The 25688-nt window shown below is 41.8% G+C and overlaps 1 protein-coding gene across 2 annotated transcripts; it reads left to right on the forward strand.

The window, feature by feature from the left end:
• The first annotated feature begins 1243 nt into the window (after positions 1-1243).
• Positions 1244-24206, forward strand: LOC122752597 (E3 ubiquitin-protein ligase TRIM11-like). 2 transcript variants are annotated; one of them, XM_043999430.1, is made up of 6 exons: positions 1244-2103; positions 7564-7659; positions 7879-8109; positions 12956-12978; positions 13076-13176; positions 20985-24205. In XM_043999430.1, exons 1-6 carry the CDS (start codon positions 1696-1698, stop codon positions 21527-21529), a joined length of 1404 nt encoding a protein of 467 aa, XP_043855365.1. In that variant the 5' UTR covers positions 1244-1695; the 3' UTR covers positions 21530-24205. The 2 variants fall into 2 exon arrangements, with proteins under 2 accessions (XP_043855365.1, XP_043855366.1); XM_043999431.1 differs by lacking the exon at positions 7564-7659 and having other exon boundaries at positions 20985-24206.
• Positions 24207-25688: the final 1482 nt, after the last annotated feature.

A 25688-nucleotide genomic window follows, 5' to 3' on the forward strand; every position in this document is an offset into this window, starting at 1 on the left:
ACAAGACTGAGTAGCAAGAAAAGAGGAAAATGAAGGGAATAAGCATTTTAAAAGTGCCTAATAAGTGCCAGGTATTATGCTGCTACTGCTGTTCTTCCTTAATTTTTTAAAGTGGATCAGTGATATCATCATAATTTGATGTCATGATTTCCTTATGAACTAGCTTTAAGTGAGGCAATGTTGCACAAAATCATCAGCCTCAGTCTCTCTTCCAGAGACATCAAAGACCAGCTGCAGGACAACTTGTGATGGCCTGGGATGCAATGGATGACCTTGGCATCTTTGATATCTAATCAAGCTCCACAGTCACCTTCCTGGCCTTTGAAACATAAATTGTTCTCATGCAACCAGTCTGTCGGGGGGAATCTTCCCCTGTGGGGTAGACATCTCCCTAACTCACTGAAGGGTTCGAGTCAATTACCCTCAACCTGGTTTAGGCCATCTGCTAAAAAACAGCTTACTGGAGTGTAGTTGCTGTGCATGCTACAGCTTCTTAGAGCCACAGGAGAGAGATGGGTGATAGGTGGACACCAAAGGTGAATACACAGCCCTAAAAAGGGCTCAGATATTCCTAATTTCAGGCACAGAACTCTATCCAATGCACCATCTAGCTCCCTCGTAAGAGGATACAGACTGGGTCAGTACATGCATGCAAGAGCATTGACACATCTATATAACATTTGCTAAGTACCAGGCATTGCACTAAGCACTTTACAGTTATCTCATTTAAGCCGCACAACAACCCTGGGGAATAGATGTTGTAATTAGCCCTCCCATTTTACAAATGAGGAAACTGAGGCAAGCAGGTTAAGTGACTTGGTCCTAGACTGGATTTGAATTCAGGGCCTCCTGACTCCAACCCCCAAGTTCTAACCCACTCCACCACCTAGCTACTCCAAGGACACAACCACAACGGAGCAGTGTCACGGAACCGCAGGTAGGTGAGAGGACCCCGTAGAAAGGGATGGCCCACAATGATATAGCTGAAGAAAGGTCAAGGAAATTTCTTCCACGCCCTCTGTCTCAAACCGCCCCCGGCAAAGACCCTAAACTTTCATTTCCCAAAACACTGTGACGATGCTGACGTCACCTGAAGAACGTTTTCCAATCCAAAATGCTCCCTTAGCACGCCGAGATCCCGTGATGGGAACCGACCAATCCAGAACGAAGCGGGTTGTTCCAAAAAAAAAAAAAAAAGCCTCGCGTCTTTCTGCTTCCGCCTCCTCCTTCTTTTCCTGCCGCTGCCTCTGCCCGTTGCAACCCGGACTCCCCTCCCGGGCGTTCGCGTGCCCGCCCCTTTGCTTTGGATTGTAGCGGCTGCTGGTCTTTGCGCGTGGCCTCTCCATCTTTCCAGCTGCTGGAAGCCGGTGCCCCCTACCCAGATCTGCTCGGCGGATCGCCCCTCCCATCTACCCCGAGGTTGTCACCCCTTCAATTCCCGGACGAAGTTACCCCTCAGCGGGGAGTTTGGACACTGTCTAGCGTTCCCGGGACGAGACGGGCTCCTCGCCCTTTTTTGCACCTCGGCGTCCTGGCTGGGACGGGCGGGGGGACGCGCCACTCCCTGCGCTCAACCCGGGGCTCGCTTTAGGAAGATTGGGTACTCTCAGCTTTGCCTCTCCGGGGTCGTCCCCATCCGCCGAGCGACGGACGGACTGACGGATTCCCTCCCGCCTCCTTCCCTTTGCAGCAGCCATGGCGGCCCCTGATCTGTCGGCGAACCTCCAGGAAGAAGCCACCTGCGCCATCTGCCTGGACTACTTCACGGATCCGGTGATGACCGACTGCGGCCACAACTTTTGCCGGGAGTGCATCAGCCGCTGCTGGGGACAGGCCGAGGGCCCGTTCCCATGCCCAGAGTGCAGGGAGATGTCCCCCCAAAGGAATCTGCGCCCCAACAGACCGCTGGCCAAGATGGCCGAGATGGCCCGGCAGCTGCACCCGCCGTCGCCTGTGCCCCAGGGCTTGTGCGGGAGGCACCGGGAGCCGCTGCAGCTCTTCTGCGAGGAGGACCAGGCGCTCCTCTGCCTCACGTGCGAGCGCTCCCGGGACCACTGGACCCACCGGATGTCCCCTGTCGAGGAAGCCGCAGAGAACTACAAGGTGAGGCCAAGTCCCAGGGCCGGGACCGAACGGGAAACTGACAGTCCCCTCACCTGAGTCTAAGGCCGGGGCTTAGCACCAGCCCTTTACCCACTCAGGCGCTGAAAGGGGTAAGGAACCCTGGGGCGCGACTTGACAGATTTTAATGGAACCCAGATCTCTGGGTCTGGGGCGCTGCCCTTTCTGTAGGGCTGGGGACGAGAGAACAGCAGATGAAACTTAGTTTTACAGCTCCTTTCCGAGAGTAACTGAAGAGAGTTCATCTTGGATTTCAAGGGCCAGGTTGACTGCACTGTTTTCTGTAGAGCACCACCTGGCTAAGTTCAGAGAGACTTCTCCCAATAGAATGCTAGATTTAGATCTGGAAGGAATCCCAGGAGCCATCAGAGCCAACCCCCTCATTTTCCAGATGAGAAAGCTGAGGCCCAGAGAGATACTGATTTGTCCAGGGGCAAAGAATAAGTGATGTAGGTTTGTTTCCTAAGACAGCGAGTCTGGGGTTTTTGGTTTTCTTTTTTCTCCTACCCTGTACTACTATCGTTTTTGCCTCGGCTTAATATATCTAACTGGCCACTGGAAAGTTCTGCTTGCATGACTAGGATCTTGAGTTGGTGGAGGAAGTGTCCACACCTAGAAGATCCTTGAAGTGTAAGGCGTGATGGGAGAAAAACCTGGGGAATTGGAGCAAGCAGAAGCTTTCAAGCAGAGAGCCTGCAGAAAGACTAAAGGCGCGTTAATCATTTAGTTGTCGGGAGAGCAAGAGACCAATTTATTTAATTCAGGGCAACTCGAAGCTGCTGCTGCTGCTGCTGCCTCCTGTCTTTAAGTTCTGAGTTCCTGTCAGTAAATGCTTTGAGGCCGCTAGGTGGCACCCTGCATAGAACGCTGGACCCCCGAGTCAGGAAGACCCCAGTTCAAATTCAGTTACTCTTACTAGCTGTGTGACTCTGGATAAATCATTTAACCTCTGTCGGCTTCAGTTTTCTTAACTGTACAGTGAAGATCTACCTCAGGATTATTGGAGGATCAAAATGAGATCAAGGGGAATATTTGTAAAATCTTTAGCATGTTCCTGGCACACAGTATTTGATAAATGTTTATTCCTTTCCTTGTTCTGCCCCGTATGTGGAGTGTAATGATGGATTCTTTTGTACTTCCAAAAGGCCCATTCCTGTGCTTAATGCCCACCAGGGGCTATTTTGGGATTATTGGGTAGCCTAAGCCATAAACAGTTAAATAAGATTCTTGAGTTTGTGATAATTTATTGAGCCAATTAGTCATTTCTTTAACAAGATATATTTATCAGCTATCATATAGCTGTACCATACCTAGTATATAGCTAGCTGTACTAGGTGTTACAGGAGAGGAACATTAAAAAAAAAGTGTTTGACAAAGCCTCTGCCCTCAGGGAACCTCAAGTCTTTTGTGAAAAAATGACTTAGGTACTTGAAACTTTGCATCATATACAAGTATATGATAGAGGGCCCAAATAAGTGGTTTGACAAATTGAAGTAGGAGGTCAGAGAAAGGACAAGTTACTATCATTTGGGACTGGAATGCCGAAGTGGAAAGTAGAGAAAGACGGATTTGACTTGAAATGGGCCATGAAGGATGGATAAGGATTTGAAAGCCAAGAGAAAGGAGAAATGAAAGAAACCATACCAGGCCTGACCAAGATAGATTTCAGGGTTGATGTTGGAGAGTGGTGGAAAGTAAAGTTCACTAAGGTGAACTGGAATATGTGGACAATGTCAAAAGCTATAATGAAGAGTTTGGGTAGTAGTCCTGCAAGCAGTGATGGAAATGTTTTAACATCCTTTTCCTATCATAAGCACTCTCAACTACACTCATTCCTCATCATTTCTCAATATTTTCCCCCATTTTCTCCTTCCATTCTGGGAAAGGATACCTATACCCATTAAGGCTAGTTATTAATTGTTCTGCCCATATACTTGATCTCCCCTGCATTCCCTAGAATTTTATTATCCTGCACACACATCCCCCCACTTCCGTTCTATACAAGTTCAGTAGTTCCTTCTCTGTTGGCTTCTTACCCACCTAAAAATATGTCAGTCCTTGGTCATTCTAAAAAACTCTGAACCTTTCAATTCCATTTGCCTGTTGTCCCATCTTTTTTTAAAATTCCCCTTATAATGGACCTTTGAAAAAGTAGTCTGTATTTCCTCACTGTCCTTCCTGTAATCTAGTTTTTGTTCTCCATCACTGTATTTAAGATTGGGGGGTGGGGGGGGAGAGACAAAAGTATTTATCTAGTTCCTTCTATGAGCCACACCTTGTGCTAAGTGCTTTACAAATACTTCATAACAGCTCTGTGAGATAGGTGCTGCTATTTTTACAGTTGAGGAAAGTGAGTCAAATAGTTTAAGTGACTTGCTCAGGCTCACACAGCTAGTGTGTTTAAGGCCTGACCTCTAAGCAGCATTTATACCTTCTTTCTGAATGTAAGCCCCTTGAGATTTTTGACTGTTTTCCTTGGACCTAGCACAGTGCTTGGCACACAATAGGCAACTAAGAAATATTTTTGGATTGGTTGATAAGCCTTCCCTTGATATACTTTCCTGGTACTTCTGCATCTTTGCTGAATGACTGCTTCTCTTTGTCTCAACCCATCAGGTCATGGTTCTCCTTTCTACTGCTTCTTGTATATAATTTCCCTTAGTAATCTCATTTACTTAAAGGATCAGCATTCACCTCCTATCACTCCCCAGTGCAACTTATACAGATTTCTTACCTGGATTACATTTATTGCCATATAAACATCTTCAAAACTAAACATTTTCATAAAAGCTGCTTCTCCTGATGTTACTTTCTGTGAGTGCCATGTTCAAAACAGATACTTGCTTTGGTTGATAATAATGTATAAGATCAAATATCAACTATGCTTGGCATTTAAAGTTGATGAAAAATATTAATACTAGGGGGAGCTAAGTGGTGCAGTGGATAGAGCAGGGGCCCTTGGAATCAGGAGGACCTGAGTTCAAATCTGGTTTCAAACACTTAACACTTACTAGCTGTGTGACCCTGGGCAAGTCACTTAACCCCAATTGACTCACCAAAAAAAAAAAATAATACTATACTTTGTTTTAGGCACAAGTTTAGTGGAAACAGTTTTTTTTTATTAACATTATTTGAAATCCAAATATATCCAGCTTAGAGAGAGGAATGCCCCAATTGATAGTCTCCCTTCTCCATGTCCTCAAACATCTCTCTCCTCCAAAACAACTTGAAGTAACTTGGGAATCTTGAACAAGGAAGGAAGATGTCGCAATTATGATTTAAAAAACAAACACACAACCCCCAAACAGGTTTTTTGAGTGTCCCCATTCTGGAAGAGTTAGTCATTTTCAGGAACTCTGAGATAATCAGAACCACTCATCCTTCTTTGCTTTCCTTAAGGGCATTTCCATCCCCATCCCTCCTGACTCCCAAGCTGGGCACTGGCTATTTTTAGTAATCAAAGGGACCTCTTTCCTCTAATCAATAACCCTGATCCTTTCAGGAAAGAGAAAGAGAGGACACTGCTTAGATTGGCCCTAGTACCCTTCATTTCCAGAGGTGGGGAACAGTGATCTCAACTAGACAATTTTGTTCTTGCCCTCTGTTTTCCTAAGGGCAACAGTCTGGAAAGGATTTTTTAAGTAGAGAACTATTTTGATTTTTTAGTGGAAAAAGGAGGTTTTTAGTATATTTCTCCAAACTTTTCCCCAGCCTACTTTTCCAGCATTATTCATGACTCCCTTCACACATACACTACAGTCCAGCCAAACTGATTCAGACATAAAACTTCATTTCCTGTACCTTTGCACTCACTGCAGCACTCACTGCAGCACTCACTGCTGCTTCTTTGAATACCTAGTTTTTCTTCATGGCTCCCTTCAAGTGCCATTGTCTACATAAAACTTTTCCTGATTTCCCCCTAGCTGCTATGGCATTTCCTTTCAAATTTCCTTCTAATTTTGCTAATACCATATGTATATGTTTACCCAGTCACAGATTCTTGAGGGCAGGAGGCTATTTCTTTTGTCTTTGTGTCCCTAGCACATCTATTAGCATTTATTACATGCCTGATATATATGTGCTTGATACTTAATATATAGTTTTTTTCTTCTTCTTTTTTTTTGTTTTAAGTGAGGCAATTGGGGTTAAGTGACTTGCCCAGGGTCACACAGCTAGTGTTAAGTGTCTGAGGCTGGATTTGAACTCAGGTACTCCTGAATCCAGGGCCAGTGCTTTATCCACTGCACCACCTAGCTGCCCCTCTTAATATATACTTGATTGAATTGTGACAGAGGAATGAAAGGGAAGACTTTAACTTACATCTCTCTCCTCTGTCTTGCTACCACACTCTCTTTACTTGCCTAGACTATTAAAACCTCTTCATACTTCTGCTTTCTTCCTTCTCCAAATCATCCTTTGTCATACTATTGTCATGATTAATCTTGTTGTCATTTATTCTCTTCAGTCGTTTATTGGCTACCTATTTCCTTCCTAGGAAAATCAAACTTTGAATAATCAAGACATTCATCATGTGCCTTCTATTTGTGCCAGACACTATTCTAATAGAGACCATAAAATAGAGGACAGCCCCCCTCCCCCCAAAAAAAAATTTCCACTGGAGGAATGAATAGAGAGAGGGGGAAAAAAATCCTAAACTCTGGTGAGAAAAATGCAAATGACAGTCTTTGCCCACAAGAAGCTTACATTGTAATAGGGGGACACAATACACATAAGAAATGGAAACTAGAGAAGAACACTTTTCTGGAACTTACCAGGATGGTGTGCAGCCACTGGGGAAGAGATTGTCATACCCCTTCCAGGAACAATGGAAGAGATGATCATGTTTCCATAACTATAAGGTCAGACTTCAAAGATGATGAGAGAAGATAACTGGGGAAGAGAATGTTAAATGAACCATGAATGGGGCCTATCTGAAATCATGGACTAAGTGAGGGAGTCACCATTCAGGATCATGAGACCCCAAGGCCGAAGTTCCAGAGATGAAAGAGTTAAAGGAAGGAGATTAAGGAGCTCACATTCTATGGGAGAGACTATACATATATAAATATATAGACTGAATACCAAATAAGTGAAAAGTGGTTAGCAAGAGTATCAGCATTGGGATATCATTGGAAAGGTAACATGTAGAGCTGGGTCTTGAGAGGAATTCTTTGTACATTCCAAGCATGGGGATGGCCATTGCAAAAGAATGGAACAGAGTGTGTCATTGTACATGGAATATAGAAACCAAAGTCTAGTAAGCAGAGATACCAGACTAGACCTTGGGTTAAGAAGTTGGGCCTTAAAACTACAGGGTTATGAGCCATCTGTATAGAGATGAAAAAGGAAAGTATAAAACTGAATGAATTTCCCCTAAGGAACGGGGAAGGATTGGGTGCTCCTGTATTGCTCAGTGGTTAATCAGTCTCATCTCTCCTCTAGGGAAAGTTGGAGAAATCTCTTGAGCGCCTGAGGAAGCAAATGGGAGAAGCCCTGCAGTTTCAGACCCAGGGAGAGGAGACCTGTATTATTTGGCAGGCAAGTGACTGGAACTACAATGGCATCTGTCCTCCTACCTTGTGAGTGACTGGAGGGGAGCAAGGCTGGCCAGGGAACCCCCAGGCACAGGCCCTGGAGTATGTGCCTTTGAGGAATGTGCTTAAGTAGGAAGAACAAATGTGACCATGTTGGAATAAAGAGGGAGAAGTGCAGAGGTGACTTGAGTCAGAGATTTCCTCTCCCCTTCTTGATCTGCAGAAAATGGTGGAGAGCCAGAAACAGAACGTTACAGCTGAGTTTGCTAAGCTTCGACGCTTCCTGGCTGAGGAGGAGCAGAGGCTCCTGCAGAAGCTGGAGGAGGAAGAGAGTGAGACTCTGCCTAGGCTCAGAGAGAACAAGGCTAAGCTGATTCAGCAGAGCCGTTCCTTGGAAGAGCTGATCACAGAGCTAGAGGAAAGACGTCAGCGTCCTGCCTTGGGCTTGTTGCAGGTGAGCCTTAGTTCCTTTTCATTTCAAAGGCACAGAGGTTAGAGATGGCAGAGAGCCTGAGTTGAATGGGTCATTGGTCTCCTGTAGGTAGAAGAGGTAGCTTCATTTAGGTCTCTCTTTTGAACAACCTGTTCTCTTTCCCTTTTTTTTCCCTCCACCTATCACCCACCTTGTTTGGCACTGCTTATTATTCTGATTGGGATCAGTACCACAGGCCTGTCAGAAGTGGAGGGAGGGAGAGAACAGACATGAAAAAAAGGCTGGAGAAGATGAGGTCTGGGGAATGGATTTCAAGTCATATAACCAGGAGAAGTGACTGAGAAAAAGGAAAAACGATTATAGTTATTGCTCCCTCTCCCATATATACATCATGTTCTTTAGCTGTCTTGAACATCATAAATAATTAAGTGTTTGTTGAATTGAATCGAATTTCTTACTCAGCCCCAGTTTCTCAAAAAGAGATTCCCCAGTGATAAGAAAGGAAAGATGTGCAGAGGAGAAAATTTCATTCCAATTTTTGTGTATGTTCTTGTTCATACCCTGATGTCTTATCAGATAATGTGGAGGTTACTGAATAAGTCTGGCCAGAATATACTATTTAGAGCCTGTCATTTAAGAATCAGCTCCAAGGGGCAGCTAGGGGGTACAGTGGATAGAGGACCAGCCCTGGAGTCAGGAGTACCTGAGTTCAAATTCGGCCTCAGACACTTAACACTTACTAGCTGTGTGACCCTTAACCCTAATTGCCTCACTAAAAAAAAGAAAAGAAAAAAAAAAGAATCAGCTCCAGAAGGTAGAGGCATAAGAGAAATGAGAAAGACCTTTCTACCTATCTCCACACTACATAGATATCAGGAAGAATTCTGAACTGGGGGTGTCAAGGGAGCCCAGTATATTAGAAAAGGTAGGGGCGGCTAGGTGGCACAGTGGATAGAGCACCGGCCCTGGAGTCAGGAGTACCTGAGTTCATATCCAGCCTTGGACACTTAACACTTAGTAGCTGTGTGACCCTGAGCAAGTCACTTAACCCCAATTGCCTCACTAAAAAAGTAAAAAGATAGCCCAAGTCTCTTTGTTTCTTGCCCTGCAGGGGGATTATCTTTTCCTAGAAGGTCCACTAGATCAAAGTGTCTTAAACTGGGTCTCAACCCCATATAGGATCACGTAATTGAAAGTGGGGTCACCCAACCAGACTTCCTTATCCTATGCAGCTACTATCTTTATCCTTCAGAAAGACACCAGTGAACACAGGGGCTGGCTATTGGTTTGCTCTCATTCTTGCTCCATGACCAGCCCAGCTCCTTTTCCAGGAATACATTTCTGATGAGCTCCTCTTCTGTGCATCTCTTCATTGATAATTTTTTTAAAAGTATTTTGTTATTTTCCAGTTACATATAAGGATAGTTTTCAACATTTGTTTTCACAGGATTTTTAGTTTCCAATTTTTCTCCCTCCCTCCTCCCCGAGATGGAAAGCAGTCTGATATATATACAATCACATTAAACATATTTCTATACAAGTCATCTTGTGAAAAGAATCAGAGCATAAGGGGAAAACGTAAAAAAAAGAAGGAAAAAAAAACAGTCCAAAAGTAGAAACAATATGGTTCAATCTGCATTCATAATTCACAGTTCTTTTTTCTGGACATTTTCTATCATGAGTTCTTTGAAACTGTTTTGGATCATTGCACTGCTGAGAAGAGCCAAGTCTATCACCATTGTTCTCATTGATAATATTTTATAGTGTACTCACTCCAATGCCTCACCATTGCCCTTCAGGTGTAACTTTAATTCTCCTGAAGCTGTAGTGCTCTATGTCTGACAGCCATACAGTGTCACTAGAAGAATCTTGAAGACAGACATTTGGATGAATATTTGCTTCAGAGAAATGCTTGGAGTTATTGAAAATACAGCTCAACTTCCCAAAGGCAATCCAATCAATAAGTCAGCAAGTATTTTTAAATGCCTGCTATGTGTTAGGTATGGTGTGAGGCAATGGGGACACAAAAACAAAAATGAAACAGTCCCTGCCCTCAAGATGTGTGTGTGTGTGTGTGTGTGTGTGTGTGTGTGTGTGTACACGTGTACACGAAATAAGTACAGGGTACTTTGTGGAGGGTTCTCTCCTGTGCTTTTCTTCTTTTTTCCTCCTTTTCTTTCATTTAGTGATATCATTAACTCATGAATTTAATTACCATCTCTATGTAATGATTTTCAGATCTACCTATCCTGTCCAGATCTCTCTGCTGACCTCCAATCACTCATCTCCAACTGCCTCTGAAACATCTCAAACTGAATGTCCAAAATGGAATTCATTGTCTTCCCTCCCATGCTACCTCCTCCTACTTTCCCTATTACTGTAGTGGCAGAACCACCCTCCCAATCCCTCAGGCTTGCAAGCTAAGCATCATCCTGACTCTTCACTACTTCTTTCCCGAGCTATATCCAATCTGTTGCTAAGGCCTATAAATTTCATTTTGGCAACATCTCTCCAGTATGCCCCCTTCTCTCCTGACACTGTTTTAACACTTTGTGCAGACCTTTATTACCTCATGCCTGGACTGTTGAAATAACCTAATGGTGGGTCTACCTATCTCAAGTCTTTCTATTCCAATCCGTCTTCCATTCAGCCACTAAACTGATTTTCCTAAAAGCTGATTGTGTTCCCCTTCCCTCCCTCCTACTCAGTAAACTCCAATGGCTTCCTATTGCCTCTAAGATCAAATATAACATCCTCTGCCCTTCACAGCCTAACCCCCTCATACCTTTCTAGTCTTTTTACACCTTAAAACCTATTGTTTACTCTTAGATCCAGTGACACTAGTCTGCATGCTGTTTCACCAGCAACACACTCCATGTCTCTGCTCTGGAAGTTTCTCTGACTGTGCCCCTTTCGTGGAATGCTCTCATCTCAAACTGGCCCCCCTGGCTTATGTTAAGATCCAACTAAAATCCAATCTTCTATAGGAAGCCTTTCTCAGCCCTCTTATTTCTAGTGCTTCTCCTGTCTTAATTATTTCCTATTTATCCTGCTTGTTTACACATATTTGTTTGCTTATTGTCTCTTCCATTAGATTGTGAACTCCTTGAGGGCAGGGACTATCTTTTTCCTTTTTGTATCCCCAGTACTTAGCACAGTTCCTGGCACATAATAAGTGTTTAAAAAATGCTATTAATTGACTGACTGGAGAGAAGAAAAAGTACTAGCCACTTGTGGTTAGGGGTTTGGGATTTAGAACGGTTTCATATGGAGAGTGGTGCTTGATCTGAGTTTGAAAAGAATTCTAAGAATTGGAGGTGAGGGGGGTGGAGTTCATTCCAGGCATAGACAGAAGATCAAATGTCATATGTGAGGTACATCAAGTAGGCCTGTTTGGCTGGAGTATAGGAAGGGGAGTATTATATAATGCTGAAAAGGGAGGTTGGAACCAGGTTGTGAGGGGCTTTAAATGGCAAAGAGAGGAGTTCATATGTGAGCCTAGATGCAGTAAGAAACTCTTGTAGTGTTTTTGTGTAGGGGATAACATGACCTAGCCCTTAGATGGAAATTGGTTTGTCAGCTGTGTAGAGAATGAAATAGAGAGGAGAATGAGCCATATTTGAGTCAGATACATCAGTTAAAGGGCTCTTGGAATATTCCTGGGGCCAAACTAGAGTGGTGGCCAAGTGAGTAGAGAGCAGGGAACAGATAAGGGAGATGTAAAGGTAGATATGACAAGATTTGGCAACTGATTAGGTATGTAAAGTCAGGGAGAGAGAAGAGTTGAGGTTGTTGCCAAGGTTGGAAATTTGAGTGATTGGGAAAAGGTGATAGAAATAAGGAAGTTCCTTAAAAGGGAGGGTTTTTTTTTTCTTTTCTTTTTTTTAGTGAGGCAATTGGGGTTAAGTGACTTGCCCAGGGTCACACAGCTAGTAAGTGTTAAGTGTCTGAGGCCGGATTTGAACTCAGGTCCTCCTGACTCCAGGGCTAGTGCTCTATCCACTGTGCCACCTGGCTGCCCCAAAAGGGAGGGTTTTTAAGGAAAGATAACAAGTACTCTCCTGCAGGTGTTGAGTTTGAGATATCTCTGGGAGAGTCTGTTTACAGTATCCAATAGGCTAGATTTAAAGATCATGGGCTAGATGTATAGATCTGGGAAACATCTGCATAGAGATGACAGTTAAACCCATGGTTGTTGATAAGGTCACCAAGTATGAATGTATCTAGAGAGAAGAAAAGAGGTCCTAGGACAGAAACTTGGGGCACACCCACGCTTAGGAGGTATAATATGAATGGTGATGTAGTAAAGGAAACTGAGAAGGAACAGATAGGTAGGAGAACCAATAGAGAACAGTGTCATGAAATCCCAGAAAGGAGAGAGTAATCAGAAGGAGATGCTGCTCTACATTGCCAAATGCTTTAGAGAGGACCAGAAGAATGAGGATTAAAATAAGATCATCACTAAGAAATTTGGACAGAACATTTTCAGTTGGGTGATAAGGCCAGGAATCACATTGCAGAAAATTGAGGAGTGTCTTAGGAATATTAGAGATATTTCTCTCCTGCCTGCTCTTCCTCTCTAATTGAATTCTGGGTCCATCAAAATTCATACAAAGGTGAAAGGAGGGAGAGGAAGAAAAAGCAACTTTTGGAGATAGTATCTTAAAAGTCCAGCCCACCAGGGTGAAAAAGAGATTCACCCAAAATAATTAGTGGAATTTTTTAAATTAGCTTTTGGCTTTATGCTGTTTTTGTATCTCTAAGGAGTTAGATTATGAGCAAAGGTAATTAGCCTCTGATATACTAGTGAGAATAATGGGAGTTCCTGTCCTCCCTGCTCACTGTTGACTTTCTCTTTTTCCCATAGGATGTGAGAGATGTACTGCGTAGGTATGTGGTATCCTTTACTTCTGTTAGAAGGGTGGGTGGGTGGGAGAGTGGGAAAATGCTCATTGGCTGAGCCAGGTGGGACCTATGCTTATCCTAGGAGTCAGGATGTGAAGTTGCAGCTGCCAGAAGTCGTTTCCATGGAATTAAGGACTGTCTGCAGGGTCCCCGGGTTGGTAGAAATGCTGAGGAGATTCCGAGGTAAGTGGGATCCTGAATTGACCAGTTTTTAGGCCTATTAACCTACTTGAACCCATAAACACACACATTTTCTTGAAGACCAAACAGAGGTATGTGGAGGGAAGTGACTGGTTTTCATTAGGCTCAAATTCCTGCTAGATTTCTTCCTGGTCTATTTATTCTCATGCTTCTTCTGGGGTACCATATAGAACATCCTCTGGGCTTTCCGTGATAAATTGTAGGCAGGTGACTCAGCCCTTCAGTTTTCTACACCTACTCCCCTGCTTTGTGTGACGTATTATGCTAGGCACTGCAGTGGGCAGAATACAAAGAACCATATGACAGCATGTAACCAACCCCTTTCTAGGGAACTTACAGTTTAGATGGAGAGATAAGACATGTAAACACTGTAATTGAATAATTAAGTCTAGTGCATGTTAGGGCAGGGATGGGAAAGATCACTTGTTTCTTGTTTTTCATAAGCCTGGAAACTTGCTCATATTCATGTGCTGAATTTCAACCCATCTTTTTTTTTTTTCAAGAATAAAATAATAGTTTATTTAGGTGCAAGGGAAAGGATACCAAGAGAGAAGTCCTTGGACTTTTCATGGGGAGAAGGCATGACACAGAGTCATGGCTCTCTGAGATACCTTTCTCCTCTACCCATCTTTTAAAGCCCAACTCTCCAATGCCACTATTCTACATAACCCTTTCCTAACCTGTCAAGTCAGTGATGACCTTTCTACCTTCAAGAGTTCCCAAAGTACTTGTACCTTTCTAATGTACTTTTATGTTATTCTTTTTATCATTGGATTGTCATTATATATACATTATCTTCTTCTCTTAGACTGTAAGTTTAATAAGGGCAGGAACCGTGTCTTAGGCAAACTTGATCTGTCAGTATCTAGCACAATAATAGAGACACAGTAGTAGGTTCTTAACTAATTTTATCTTAATAGGGGCAAACATGTTTAATCTCTTCCCCCCACACTGCCATTTCTGGTTGGAGAGATCAAAAGGGAATGCTTTGGGGAAGAACTGACATTTATTTAGGGTCTTAAGGAGAGGTAGATATTCAGCTGGTAAGGAAGCCAATTTTAGGTGGAGACAGCAAGGTGAGCAAAGGCACACAGAGTTAAGATACTTCAGGGTATATTTAGGATACAATTATAGCATGAATAAAGTAGTGGAAGATCAGTCAGTCAATGAGCATTTTCTATGTGCCAGGCATTGTGCTAAGTATTGGGATACAAACACAAAGAGACTACCCCTACCCTCAAGAAGTTTATATTCTAATAAAAGACAACATAGATAGACTTGTGGCCATGGAATAGAACTTTGTTCAGGGTAGTCACAGGATGGTGGGTTGACATATAGAAAAGTCGATCGATAGTCCCTTTCCAGAAATTCTGTTGATTTAATTACTGTGTTGCTGCTCAGAACATGAATTGCAAAGGGCCAAAAAGGGGATTATACATCCTGTGGCAGGTGTTAGGTAGAATGATCTAGATGAACAGGTATACGAGATGTGAAGGTGAAGCATTGTCTGAATTCCTAGGTCATCTAGATAGAAGTGGCACTTAGTTTGAACTCACTCAAAACAAAGGTTTAAACTTTTTTTTTGCTAATATTTAGATTTTTGAACAAGGCAACAACTTGATTCTGAGCCATACTTTAGGAAATTAATCTAGCAATGATATGTAGGCAGATTGCCTGTAGGAAAAAAGGCCATTATTAGAAGGCTAATTGTAGTTGTTGTAGCTTTATATCTTGATTAATAAGGTGAACAGAAGACCAAAACTAGTGATGGCAGTGTTAAAAGGATGTCACTTAGTCACTACATGTGGAAGAGAAAGGATAGGGAGTAGGTTTGGGGGGAAGATTATTAGGTCAATTTTGGATGTGTTGAATTTAATTTGTTGATCCATGTGGAAGTATTCAGGAGACAAATGAAGTAATGATCAAACTCGGAAAAGAGATTGGGAGTCATCAGTATAAAATTGATATTTGAAGCAATGGGAATGGTTGAAATAAAAAGCAAATAAAAAAGCAAATAGGGAAAAAATAGATTAAGGATAGGATAATGGGAAATTCCATCATTTAGTGTTTTGGAAAATGAGGCAGTGGAAGAGAAACACAGAGATCAAAGAAAAGGGCTCTTAAGAGTAGAGGGTCTTGGGAACTCAGGATAGAGATTAGTTAAAAGATGGAGAGAGTAAACAGTGTTAAATGAAGCAGGGTAGATGAGAAAATAGCTACTGTATTTGGGAATTGGAAGGTCAAGGAGTTTGAGAGACAGTAGTTGTAACAGAAACAAGATTGGAGTTGCTTAGGGAATGAATCTGTTGGAAGAAAGAGAAAACAGAAGTAGACTATTCCTAAGAAGTTAGGCAGTAAGAGGCAAATGAAAGAGATGGGAGTGAAGGTAAGGGTTGCAAGATGGGGTGGCGGGGGGAGTAGGTTATAAAGACTTAAAGGTTCAATGGGAAATTGGGATCGATGGTACCAAAGACCATGAGAAAGAATATAATTGAGAAGTTATAAATATGATAGCATGTCAGAAAAGGTTCTGAAGACAAGTGGAGAATTAACCTTGGAAGGGAGAAAATTCACTTTCTCTGAATCGGGAGGAAAGAATGGGATGGAAATAGAGAAATTGTCAAGAGGAACATTGAGGAAGTTTACATCTGATGACAAAGCTTTTTTGTCCTCAACTAAAAGGGAATTGCAGAAAGAGAAGGAATGGAGGGAACAACAGTCACAAACCAAGGAATGTAGTACACGGCTATGAAGCAGATGTTTAGGAAGAAAGAGAGGTGATAGTTGGAAGCCTTGGTTAGTGGATTTTAGGTGGAAGAAGGGAAGATTACTGAGTCAGATGCCATGATCCATTTCCTTCTTTAGGGATCTGTTTGATCATATAACTGGGAGAAAATGAGAGCAAGATCGTGACCAACAGCCTAAGAAAGAAAGTAAGGAACAGAACTAGCTTAAGCATCAAAGATTCTGAAGACACTAGCTGTTCACTTGCGGCCCTACAATCTTTCCTTGGCTTATGTAGCTTTTTTTTTTTTTTTTTTTGCGGGGCAGTGAGGGTTAAGTGACTTGCCCAGGGTCACACAGCTAGTAAGTGTCAAGTGTCTGAGGCCGGATTTGAACTCAGGTACTCCTGAATCCAGGGCCGGTGCTCTATCCACTGTGCCACCTAGCTGCTCCGGCTTATGTAGTTTTTAACAGTCCTCTAATCACTATGAATGTCTCATTCTATGTGGTTTCACTACCCAGAATGGAGAACTCCAGAAGCCATTTTTCAATTAACATCTGAAATGGAAGCAGTTTCCCCATGAGGAAAGACATAAACATAAAATTTTAATTATTTAATCTGGGAGGAAAATGACTTCAGAGGCTTATTCTTCTTAGGATTGTGATTTTTATCAGTGTGGACATTCCCTCCAACAGTGTAAATTATAATCACTGCAACTTAATCTTTGTTTTTATCAGTTGCAGTGGCTGAAAAAAATTAATTGCCAATATTACGTGTTTTCTTGTTCTTGAATATAGTTGGATTTTTTCATGATTCCAGGGTTACGTGTAAAATGATAGGATTGGCTTCCTTTCAACCCTAAATTATGTTTCTCTAATCACTATGAATGTCTCATTCGTACCTAGTTTAGTATCTCTACCTCAGCTGATTACCTTAGAGACTGAATTAAGTATATCATTGCAAACACACTGGACTCCAAAGCTTCTCAGTTCTTTTTTTTTTTTTTTTGGTGGGGCAATGAAGGTTAAGTGACTTGCTCAGGGTCACACAGCTAGTAAGTGTCAAGTGTCTGAAGCCGAATTTGAACTCAGGTCCTCCTGAATCCAGGGTCGGTGCTTTATCCACTGTGCCACCCAGCTGGGGGGGGGGGGGGCTCGTTCTTTTTGCGTATGGCTTTTTTGGCGGAGCCATGGTACATTGATTTGGTTAGTACAGAAACTTTTTAATGTTATGTGATCAAACTCATTTTATCTTTTATGATCCTCTTTATCCCTTGTTTGATCATGATCCATGTTAATCCATATGTCAAGGTAATCCCCTGCTTTTCTATTTTTTTTAAGATTACAAATATTTTTATATTTATCTGTTCCCTCCATTTATGCCACCCCCATTGAGCAAATTAGAAAACCAAGCAAAAATCTTTCAGTATGTATCTATATAAAATTCCTACATAGGCCATGTCTGCATGTCTGCCAGTACATCTTTCTTCATTTTAAGTGCACCACTGCTCTCCCAGGAATTGAGTGGTGTGTTTCATCTTCATTCTTTTGGAGTCAGGGTTTATTATTACATTGATCAGAGTTGTAAAGCCTTTCAAAGTTGTCTTATAACTTTGTTATTGTATAAGTTGTTTTTCTAGTTTTTTTAACTTTTCTTTGTATCAGGTCATAAACATCTTTCCAGTTTTCACAAAAGTTGTCTTTTTCATAATTTCACCTACCACGGTTTTGTTTAGGTATTCTATGGTAAGACAGCCCCTTCTTTTCCAATTTATTTTTGTGTGTATATGGGTGTTTTTCTTCTTTCTTTGATTTCTTGGGCTCTAAGCATAGTGGTGATATAGCTGAGTCAAAAGGTATACACAGTTTGGTCATTTTTCTGGCATATTTCCGCATTGTTTTCTAGAATGGCTAGAATGAACTTCACAGCTCCACCTATTGGTGCGTGATTATACCTGTTTTCCCATATCTGAATATTAGTCATTTTCTTCTTTTTTTTTCTGGAGCAGTGAGGGTTAAGTGACTAGCCCAGGGTCACACAGCTAGTGAATGTCAAGTGTCTGAGCCTGGAGTTGAACTCAGGTCCTCCTGAATCCAGGGCTACTGCTTTATCCACTGTGCCACCTAGCTGCCCGTCATTTTCTTCTTTTATCATCTTTGCTAGTTATATCTATCAACTGGGTCTAGGACAGATTCATTATATTTTTCAGTCAGAACCTCAGTGATGCATTTTAATACTTTTATTCTTCCTTAATTGACTTTTCTGTGACAATTGCCACATTCCAGACTTTTGTTTCCCAAGCTCCCTGCAGCATTCCTCCCTCTTCTCCCCTACTCTATACCTCAGAAGCTTTCTACACTGTCCCCAGTTTTGTTCCTGTCTATAACATATGGAAGAAAGGGCCATTCTCCTTGCTGAAGTCACTCTACTTGTATGATTGATCGGATCAGATAATGGATTTAGAGCTAGAATGGATCTTAGAAATCTTTTAGTCCAACTCTCTTTTTACAGATGAGGAACTGAAGCCCAGAGAAGTTAAGACGCTTGCTCAGGGACACACAGTGGTAGAGTTAATATTGAACATAAGTCCTTTGATTCTAAAATGAGCATGCTTTCTATTAGGCCACATTGCCTTCCTATCTTCTTACTTTTCATTTACTTGAGAATCATCCCCTGTCTCCTCATCTTCAGTCTCTCTTTTCCCATGAGCTTCTTGCCTTTTCTCTACAAACATACCCAGATCTTCCCCCTCTCCCATCTTTAAAAAACCTTCACTTGACCCTGACTTCTAATCTACTGATCCACCATTCAACTGAAACTGCTCTCTCTGAAGTTAACAGTCTTCTCTTAGCTTCTAAATCCAATTGCCTTTTGTTTCAACTAGTTGAGGCAATTTTTACATAGTCAGTAGTTAAACCTACTATATGCCAGGCACTGTGCTAAGTGCTGGGGATACAAATCCAGAAAGAGAAAAACACTCTCTGCCCTTACGGACCTCACAGTCTAAATGGGGAATACACAACACAGAAAAGGAAGCTGAAAAGGTAGGGAACTTAGGAGAGGAGGCCCAAAGTAGTGCAGCCAGGTGAGAAATGGCGAAATACCTGAGCTGATCTTCAAAGATGGTTTGGAGTTCATGCCCTGACCCTCCAATCTGAGAGGCAGTGATATGAGGTCTTACAAGTTGAGAAGTCCCAAGGTCTTGCAGTCAGATGAGAAATGTCATCATGACAGTGCTGGTTGGTTTTTGCTTAACTGTTTTTCTTCCAAGGAAGGATTTAGTGTTTGAGTGATAGGTCAGGAAATAACCATGGTTTAAAAAGAAACAAACCAACACCAAGAGCCTTCAAATGAAACTTAAAAAAAAAACCCTAAGAAGCCTTTTGGTGACCCTTTCTCAGTTATAGTCACCATTCTACTTGGTTTCTGTGATACTTCTTTCTCCTGGTTCTCCCACCTTACTGTTAGTTTTCAGTCTTCTTTAATAGGTCAACATCCACTTAGTGTGGGAGTTTCTCTTCTCTTTGGTGATCTCTTTAGCTCCAGGGGGTTCGGCCATCCTTTCAGTGCAGATGACTCTTAAATATCTATCTCCAACCCTAATCTCTTAAACCTTAGTCCCACTTGGCCTGCTGGACAGGCATGTATGATTGACCTATAAACTTCTCAAACTTGGCATATTCAGAACCAAATTGATCCTCTTCCCTCTCCTACCTCCCCCCGCCCCCCCCAAAAAAAAAAACAACAACAAAACATTTCACTCCATTCCGATCTATCTCTCCTCTACATTTCCCTATTTCTGTTTAGGGCATGACTCAAGTTCACAACCTTATTATCATCCTTGATTTCATTTTCATTTAACCCCCTATAACCACTCAGTTGCCAAATCTTGTCAATTTTACCCCCACTGACATCTCCCAAAGATATCTCCTTTCCATTCACATAATACCCTAATTCGTACTCTCATCAACTCTGAACTGCACTTTCAAAAGGATCCCCTAATTGACTCCCACTAAAAGACTTTGATGAGGCTCCTTTTTTGTCTATGCCCCCCACAGTTGTCAAAAAAATCATCCTGAGGCACAGATCTAACCAATGTCATTCCTCTGCTAAGAAATCTTCATTAATATAGCCCTCCCCCCATTCCACCCCTATCCCTAAGTGTCTTTGCCACTTAGGATAAAGTAACAACCTCAGTCCAGCATTGAAAGCCTTCCACAAACTGCTGCACTCATCTCTTCTGACTCACTCTGCTATTACCTCTCTTTGTTTTTGCTTTAGCCAAACAACAAGAAATAGAATCGCGTTCTCCAGAACTCTGTATTTTAACACCTACCTTACGTGAATTCACTCCCTCATCATCTCCAAAATCCCAAGTTTCCTTCAAGGCTCAGTTCAGGTGCCACCTTATACTTGAAGCCTTTCCTGATTCCCTCTGTTGTTAATATTCCCTCTTTCATCAATTTATCTTGTATTCATTTATCTGTGTAGAAGGTTAGCACCGTGAGGGCAGAGACTACTTCATTTTTGTCTTATCTTCAGTGCCTAATAAAGTGCTTTCCTTATATATCACTCTAATAAATGTTTGTTGAATTTTGAGGATATAATGTGGAAGGACTAATGTGATGCCACATTAGACTTGAGTTAGAGGCTTACTCCTACCTATAAATAGGAATCATAATACCTACTCTTCCCTCTATAAAATGAAGATTACAATACCTTCTCTTCCCCCTACCTCATAGGGTTATTATGAGAAAAGAGCATTATAATACTTTTTTTTTTTTTGGTGAGGCAATTGGGGTTAAGTGACTTGTCCAGGGTCACACAGCTAGTAAATGTTAAGTGTCTGAGGCCGCATTTGAACTCAGGTCCTCCTGACTTCAGGGCCAGTGCTCTATCCACTGCGCCACCTAGCTGCCCCAAGAGCATTATAATACTAACATCATCATATTATCCTTCAGTACCCAATAAAATATTCCTGAGTTGAATTTACTTTACGACCTAACCCATTTTAGCGGTTCTTATGTTCTAAGACCTCAGAATGGCTATTGGCTTCTCTCTACAGGAGATGTGACTCTGGACCCAGATACAGCAAATCCTGAACTGGTTCTCTCTGAAGACGGGAGAAGTGTGAGGCGGGGGGACATCCGGCAAGCATTGCCTGACAACCAGGAGAGATTTGATCCTGGTCCTTGTGTGCTTGGTCGTGAAGGCTTCACTTCTGGGAGACACTACTGGGAGGTGGAGGTTGGGGAGAGGGTTGATTGGGCTCTGGGAGTTTGTAAAGAAAATGTGAACAGAAAGGAGACAGGGGAATTGTCCACTGGCAATGGATTCTGGATCCTAGTATTCTTTGGAAACTATTACTATTCTCCTGACCGGACTTGCATTCCGCTTAGAGAGGCTCCTCGGCGAGTGGGGATTTTTCTAGATCATGAGGCTGGACATATCTCATTTTATAGTGTAACTGATGGCTCCCTCTTATTCATGTTCTCCCAAGTAGCCTTCTCTGGGACACTCAGGCCCCTGTTCTCCCCCCTATCCTGTAGCACAGTCCCAATGACCATCTGCCAGGTAATAGGGGGAGCTGGGGAATCTTTTACTTCCTGATTCCCCTGACATTTTAGTTCAACCTACTTTTTGTGATCAGGAATTCTTAAGTTGCCTGGGTGCCTTAAAGTTCCTCCCAGGGCTGGTCCTTTCCATTTGTCTCAGCAGTTCAGAAGGGTGTAGAGATTGTAAAGAAAGATTCGTTTTTGTTTTAAGCTAGTGAATATGGACTGTGATACCACTGAGATAAATAGTTTGGTGCCAAAACATTAAACCTTTCAAATTTGTATGCACTCTACCCAAACCAGTGGTTTCCCCAACAATGTCCTAAGTGGTATGAGGGAAAGATTTTTGATCTGAGTCATATAATCAGGATTCTAATCCTGACTTTAATATGAGGTAGCTGTGTGTCCTTGACAAATCATTCCATCTCTGGATCTTGTGGTGAAACACTTGGGCCAGATAATGTCTGAGGCCCTCAGCATCTTTTTAATGTTCTCATTTTCACACCAAACATCAAAAACTATCTTTAGATGCAGAGAAATCTTGGTTTTAGTGTAAGCATCAGCCAGTGTGGTTGGGGCCTGGGCTACTGAAATGTCTTTTGGGCCCAGGGCTACTACAAGAATGCCAGATGCCCTTGATTTTACCAAACCAGACCTGCCTGTGGAGAAAAGCCAAGGCAGCTAAGCTCTATACAGACACAGTGTCAGCTGCCCCATAACCCAGCTTTGATATAAATGAGTTATCTGGCAAGTCACTTCACCTCCCTGGTACTCAGTTTCCTCACTTATAAGATAGCACTAGATTATTTCAAAGGATACTTTGAGACAACTGAGGATCAAGCATTGTTATGTATCCAAGGAGAACAACTGGGAAAGTGGGGATGTGATCCAAACTTTTGACTTGAAATCTAGGACTTTATACTGTGCCACACATTTTGAGAGCTTGAAGCAGTCTTCCAGTTCACCTAGGCTAGGCAGTCGCCATGCCTATGAGGTTGGTATGAACTTCTAATGTGTTCTTTTGTGATATCCATTGTAAAGCTATGGTGAAGATGGTGATGAATGTGTGATGTAAGTTATACAGGACCTGTTGTCCAGAAAACCAGTTTCAAGTCCTAATTCTGTCACTAATTGACTGATCTTGAAGAGGTCATTTCATTTCTCTGGACTCAGTTTCCTCAGTTCTAAAATGAGAGAATTGGACTCAACAGTATTTGCTCACTCAATCTGCAGCATGGACTGGTAATTCTAATTCTTTAATTCTCTACCGAATCTTCAAAATTATATAGGTGTCTTTGAAGGGGGCAGGTTAGAATGATTTATTCATTGTGGTTCCTCCTTATAATCTTCCTTTGATTTGGTAGGTGGTTGAACTTCTGTGGTTGAAAAATTAGTTTATAGCTGGTATGATGATGAGTTTCTTCAAATTTAACTATACTGGTCTTCATCCAGCAGACATAGAGTCCATGACCAGGCACATAGCTGAAGTCTTGCCACAACTTATATTTTGTAGGCACAGTTTTTAAGAGCCCAGAATCACTTCCATATGATATTATAGTAAGACTTCAGTGAGGGATATATGTTTTTATTAAGGTCTTCTATACAGCAGTGTAAATCTTTTAAATTTGTCATCAGCTATAGACTAAGATATTTCAAAATGTCAGTGTGTATTATGTAGTAAATTTTTAGCTCATGAAGAAACATGTACTCCTGATATTCTAAATGTGAGACCCTTAAGCATCAACCAGTGCCTTATACTGCTAGAGGATGTAAATCATCGTTGACGTTCTTCCTGGCAAAGTAACCAGATGATAAAAGGAACGTAGGTTCTCTTTGGAGAGACAAATAAAGTCTAATGGTAAACAAGAAACACTTAATGGGATACTTGGTCATCTCTCTTCACAATGCTTTTGACATGCATAAACAAAATGAACTTGGTCAAGGTATTTGGGGATAGGAATGGTAAATAATTCTACAAAGAACTTTTCATTCAATATGCTTTTAGTGCTCTGACTTTAACCCAAAGGTAGGTATAGTTTTGGTGATGCTATAAATTGGCATAGCCATTCTAGAAGGTATTTTGGAACTGTGCCTCAAAAAACTTGAGGCCTTTTGACCCAGAAATATCTCTAATAGGCCTATATGCAGAGATAAAAGGAAAAAAAAGGACCCATAAACTGGAAACTATGGGAGTGTCTATAAATTGGAATAGCTAAACAAATTATGATATGTTATTGTAATGTCATACTATTGTGCCACAAGAAATAATGAAAGGTAGTTTTAGGAAGACCTGATAAGGTATGTATGAACTGAGGCAGAAGGAAGTGATAGAACTAGAAGAATAAATTATAACTATATTGTAAAGACAACTTAAAAATTATACATCAATGCAATGACCAAGCATGATTCCATAAGACTGATGATGAACTCTTGCTATCCATCAGCTAAATGAGAAAGATTGAGGATGAATCATAAGACATGAAATTTTGAAGCATGGCTAATGTGGGAATTGTTTTCTTTTTGATTTTTTTTCGTAAGTTGGAGGTGGTATAGAAAAACTGTTAGTTGAGAAAATGTAAAGGATGGTGGTGAAAAACCAAATTAGAAGATAAGGTTTAGGATCAAGAAATGAAAGCAGCTAAATACTTAAAGAACACAGGAACTTAAGCACATGTCATACTTGATCCAAGAGGAGTTACAGTATACTCTACATGACAAATACTGAATATTCCAATGAATTTCTGATCTTACTAATACAGGTATTTCTTCTGTTACTGATCACAATCTACCCAGGCCTGCTCATCTTGTTTGACTCCGTCTTTCCATGAACTTACTAGAAGGGATTTACCTTACTTGCTAGACAAATGGTGATCACTGGGTGTATTGCAGCATTTACTCTGTGTGTGGTCCCACTTCTAACACTTTGTTGTATGACCCTGTAGTTTCAAGCACTCTTGGCAACTCTTTAAGTTGCAAGAGAAGGTGCCAGTCTATATTAGTAACGTAATAAAAAGCCCTAACTAAATTAATTTATGTCCCTGCTGTAAAGACTGACTATATCTTTACATATCTCTACCCCAGGACTCAAGCTCAGGCCAGATAAACTAGCATCAAACCATCCATTCAGGCTTCTCTTGAACTATGGCTCATAATCCTACTTCATGATAGATCTCCAGGAAAAATCATTTAAAGCTTCATATAAAGTTGGTGCATTTCTTGGGTCCATCCCTAAAAGGATTAAGATCTTTTCTAGAAAGTTACTTAAATGTATATAGTAGATAGCAGGGTGAAGATAGCTGCTTGCCTCATACACAGACAAAAAGTAAAGAAATGCTTAATATATTAAAATACTCATGGACATGTGCCTAAAATAAAAAATACATAACAAAAGGCTCATAAAAGCCCATCATCTCCATAATCCTTTCATGAGAGGTAATGAATCCAGGGAAATTTGCTTGACTCTTGTACAGGTGTCACTTTCACCTCGGTCCACACTGAGCAGCAAGTTAGGCATTGTCAGCCAAGCATGTCTAGCAGTGGCCCTCTTCTCAGGGTTGTACAGAATCTGGATCTCAATTACATCAGACGTCTCATGATTGCTGTTAAATCACCTATGCTCTGAGAAAGGCAGCTAGAGACAAGATCTTTTGAGGGTCTTTCAGGCAAAGAAACTCATTGCTATGTGTATACAGCTATCAAAGCTGCCCAACAGGGAACAGGATGGGAGTTCTTAACACAGTTAAAGAGAGGGAGTTGTTAAGTCTGAATGGGTAGCTCCAGACTCTAATTAATTTTCTTTGGCACAGTCCCCACTCTACCCCCTTGACACAGAGGTACCTCTGGTACCTGTACCTCTGGTCTTGCATATTCTTCAGCAGCAGGCCAGATCACGTCATCAGAAGTGGCCACAATGCACGCTCCATGCCTGTCTCCCACCATGGGAACTAAGGAACCAGTCAGGAATCTCTGGTCATGCCTTCCTTTGTTACCAGATGTGGCCTATTTCTTCAGCCCATCACTTTTTTTTTTTTTTGGTGAGGCAATTGGGGTTAAGTGACTTGCTCAGGGTCACACAGCTAGGAAGTGTTAAGTATCTGAGATCGGATTTGAACTCAGGTCCTCCTGACTCCAGGGCCAGTGCTCTATCCACTGCGTCACCTAGCTGCCCCCAGCCCATCACTCTTGACACACCTCTTTCACATGAAAGCCTTTAG

This window comes from Dromiciops gliroides, chromosome 4, assembly GCF_019393635.1.
Source record: "Dromiciops gliroides isolate mDroGli1 chromosome 4, mDroGli1.pri, whole genome shotgun sequence".
NCBI lineage: Eukaryota > Metazoa > Chordata > Mammalia > Microbiotheria > Microbiotheriidae > Dromiciops > Dromiciops gliroides.

Coding starts and splice junctions, on each gene's coding strand:
- LOC122752597 (XM_043999430.1), top strand. CDS start 1,696: ATGGCGGCCCCTGATCTGTCGGCGAACCTCCAGGAAGAAGCCACCTGC. Junction 7,660..7,878: donor AGACCTGTATTATTTGGCAG/GCAAGTGACTGG, acceptor CTTGATCTGCAG/AAAATGGTGGAGAGCCAGAA. Junction 8,110..12,955: donor CTGCCTTGGGCTTGTTGCAG/GTGAGCCTTAGT, acceptor TTTTTCCCATAG/GATGTGAGAGATGTACTGCG.